At 43.0% G+C, this 3,149-nt stretch overlaps 1 protein-coding gene across 1 annotated transcript in view; it reads left to right on the top strand.

Annotated features, from left to right (window-relative positions):
• The window catches only part of LOC103395439 (connector enhancer of kinase suppressor of ras 2-like), a 24,624-nt gene that overhangs the window by 13,102 nt on the left and 8,373 nt on the right, over positions 1–3,149 (top strand). The window contains 3 exon segments of the mRNA XM_025065855.1: positions 542–688; positions 2,123–2,262; positions 2,865–3,067. Of these exon segments, the coding sequence (XP_024921623.1) occupies positions 542–688; positions 2,123–2,262; positions 2,865–3,067 (490 nt within the window).

Here is a 3,149-nt window from a genome sequence, read left to right as displayed (position 1 = left end):
ATCATCCAAATTGGGTTGAAGACTGTGTGTGTGTGTGTGTGTGTGTGTCTCCGTCTCCTCTCCTCATTAAAGTGGACTCAGATGCTGCAGGGTTTCCCTGTACTGTATTGTTGAAGTGACAACGGCGCCACCTTGTAGACGACACGTCTTATTATCCGTGTATCCCAGGTGGGGTGTCAGTGTGGGCTACAGAGAAAAAAAACATTTTAATAAAAAATCTCATCTCACAGCTGTCCAAACATTTTCTTCTGGGGAAGTAAAAAAAAATAAAATAAAATTCAGGAAGGACATTAAACAAATTCAAATAATTCTAATGTTGCTAACCAAACAATTGTATTACTTACTTATACTTAGCAAATACAGATAATTCTATGTACAAAAATACATAACCAAACCCCCAAGAATAAGAAAAACAGAAAAACAAAATAAAAATAATAATAGTATGACCCAGTTCGAAAATCTGTTGTAAATATAAGATCCTGAGCTTTATTTCAACTGCCTCAAAGTTTACTTTCTTAAATTTTTTTTTTCTTTTCTCCAGGTGGGCTGGCAGCTGAAGAACCTGGTGAACCTGCTGCGTGGAGACCCTTCAGGTGTGACTCTGACGCTGAAGAAACGTCCACAGAGCACGCTCACGTCCACTCCCGCCCTGCTGAAGAACATGAGGTGGAAACCGTTGGCTCTGCAGGTACGATGGCCGAGGTTGTTACTGATGTAGATAGGGGGCGCTGTTGGTGGGATGAGGCGAGGCAAATGTATTCCATTCTGAAGAAAAGTTTGGAAACCACTGCTATAAATTACGAGACATTCAATGTTGAAAAACCGATGAACATTTTTGAAAGGATTTAATTCAAACCTACCAACGGTTTCACGGCCGTCCTTCACCGCATCAAGTACTTTTTTACAACAACTTCCTCTTCTCTCTATTAAAACCTTGGACGGAGGTCTGGGCAGCATTTGTCCTCAAGTTGTCCTTTCATCTCTGAGCGCCATCTGCTGTCCTACTTTGGCCAAACCCACTCCATTGTCGGGACAGTGAGTCTGAGCCACGGTGGCTGAAGATCACAGGGACCTGAGAACCAAAGAAAATGTTTTGCCCCCCCCGGGGGCTCCGAGGCTGAGTCCTGCTCTGTCTCCCTCCCCCTTCACTTTCTCCCATTGAGGTTTTCCTTCTAAATCCAATTTGCGCTCCTGTTGGCATTTTGAAAGGACACAGAGAGTGAAGGAAAGAACAGGAATCCTCACGGCGTCTTCAGACGCAGGAAAACAACCGTTTCCTGTCGGCTCTCTGCTGCCACAGACTGGCCGTAGAACATGGATCAGGTCGTTTTAAGTCAAAAGATACAACATTTCCCGTGTAAACAATTCGTTAAAAAAGTCAATCTTTTTAATTAATTGGTTCATCGGAAATTTAGGACGCGGTCTACGATGTGGGCCAAACAGGATCAACATTTATTGACCAGTCTAGTGCTGACGGAGCTTTAACCACAACTGTTGAATTCATTAATAAAAAATGTAGCTCAAAATGTTCAACATCAACAAAATAAGAAACAGGAGGGGCGGGGGCCTAATTAGGCCGATGCTACTGTACCTCATTCATTCAGCATATGGGAGTCCTGGTGGGCCACATGAAATGAGGTGGCGGGCCATATTGAGCCTGCGGGCCTTGAGTTTGACATATATGGTTTGTTATTTTGTATATGATTTTTTTATAAAGATAAAAAATCACAGACGATTTTTTTTATAATGATAAAAACTCATGGACATTTTCTAATGTTTTCTGTAATGAATGAACAAAATGAAAAATAAATAATTTCATGGAATTCTCGGAGCCTCCAGTCCGACGTGATCATCGCGGTCGACTGAGCAGCCGACGGTCGTCGTGCCGTTAGGGAGGAACCACGTGTCAAGATACGACGGTAAATGTTATTCCCCGAATGCCCAGCAGGGTTTAACATTTACTCTGTTCACCAGCGACGATGGTGGAAAAATCAAACAACTGGAGCAGGAGATAAAACACACACAGAGGTCACAGATGATGTCACAGCTGCTCTTTGACCTCTGACCTCAGGAGACACAAAACAACTGTCTCTCTCTGTCTCTCTCTGTCTCTCTCTCACAGCCAGTCTTCCCTCAGAGCCCCGGCAGCGGCAGCAGCGTGGCCACGCCCACCAGCACCCTGAGCACCCCGTCCAGACGCAGCAGCTGTGCCCTGCAGGACCTGTACATCCCTCCTCCCCCGGCCGAGCCGTACACACCCCGGTGAGTTCACACTCAGACGTAACGGACCGTGGGATTTCACACCTGAGGCTGGTGACCTGAAAAAACAAAATGAAAAAAAAAAAACCTAAACTGAGAGAACTAAGAGTGAGAAGTCTGGTGTTATTCTGGTTTAAGTAAAAATAAAAATATCAAATAAGATTAAAAATTAAAGATAAGAGTTCATTTATAGCTACAGAAATATATATTATTATTATTATTATTATTTAACTCCCTTTTATACAAAAGAACAGAAATAAAATCTTTTTATTTTCTAACTTAAAAACAAAAACATGTTCTTTATTTCATACTTCATTTTTTCTTAGAAGACATTAGAAAATGAGTTGAAGAAATGCAGAAAAATCCCAGTTTGTTTTTCCTCCGTGGAACCAGGTCCAACCCTGGAGCCTCCGACCTTGACCTTCCTGCTGCTCTGGTTAAATAAAGGTTCAATTCAATTGAAAATGATTTAAAGTTCTACTTCTACGTCATTGAAAAACCCCTGAAATAAAAAAAAAAAAATCAACTGCGTCACAGAAACCAACTCCTCCGAACACTGAGATAGTTTCGTTTATTTATTTATTTATTTTTTTAACTTTCTGCAGAGATGACAAAGGAAATCTGCCCGGCGATGATCCTCAGTCGGACGTCCACGTCGCCGAGGGATCTGAGTCACCCAACTCCTATCTGGACCAGGAGTGTCGGCGTCGATATCCTCTGGTGGAGGAGGATGCTATATTATACTGCTACGAATACGACCAGAACCAGGAGGCGTCATCGGCCCACAGGGGGAGCACTCCTACATATGGTAAGACCTTGGCTCCTAATCTGAACGCTCACTGCCGCAACCCCGGCAAGAAGAAGGAGAAGAAGAAACGGAGCTGGAAGAG

This window comes from Cynoglossus semilaevis, chromosome 19, assembly GCF_000523025.1.
Source record: "Cynoglossus semilaevis isolate Cse_v1.0 chromosome 19, Cse_v1.0, whole genome shotgun sequence".
Lineage (NCBI taxonomy): Eukaryota > Metazoa > Chordata > Actinopteri > Pleuronectiformes > Cynoglossidae > Cynoglossus > Cynoglossus semilaevis.
This window is presented reverse-complemented; position numbering and strand designations above follow the sequence as displayed.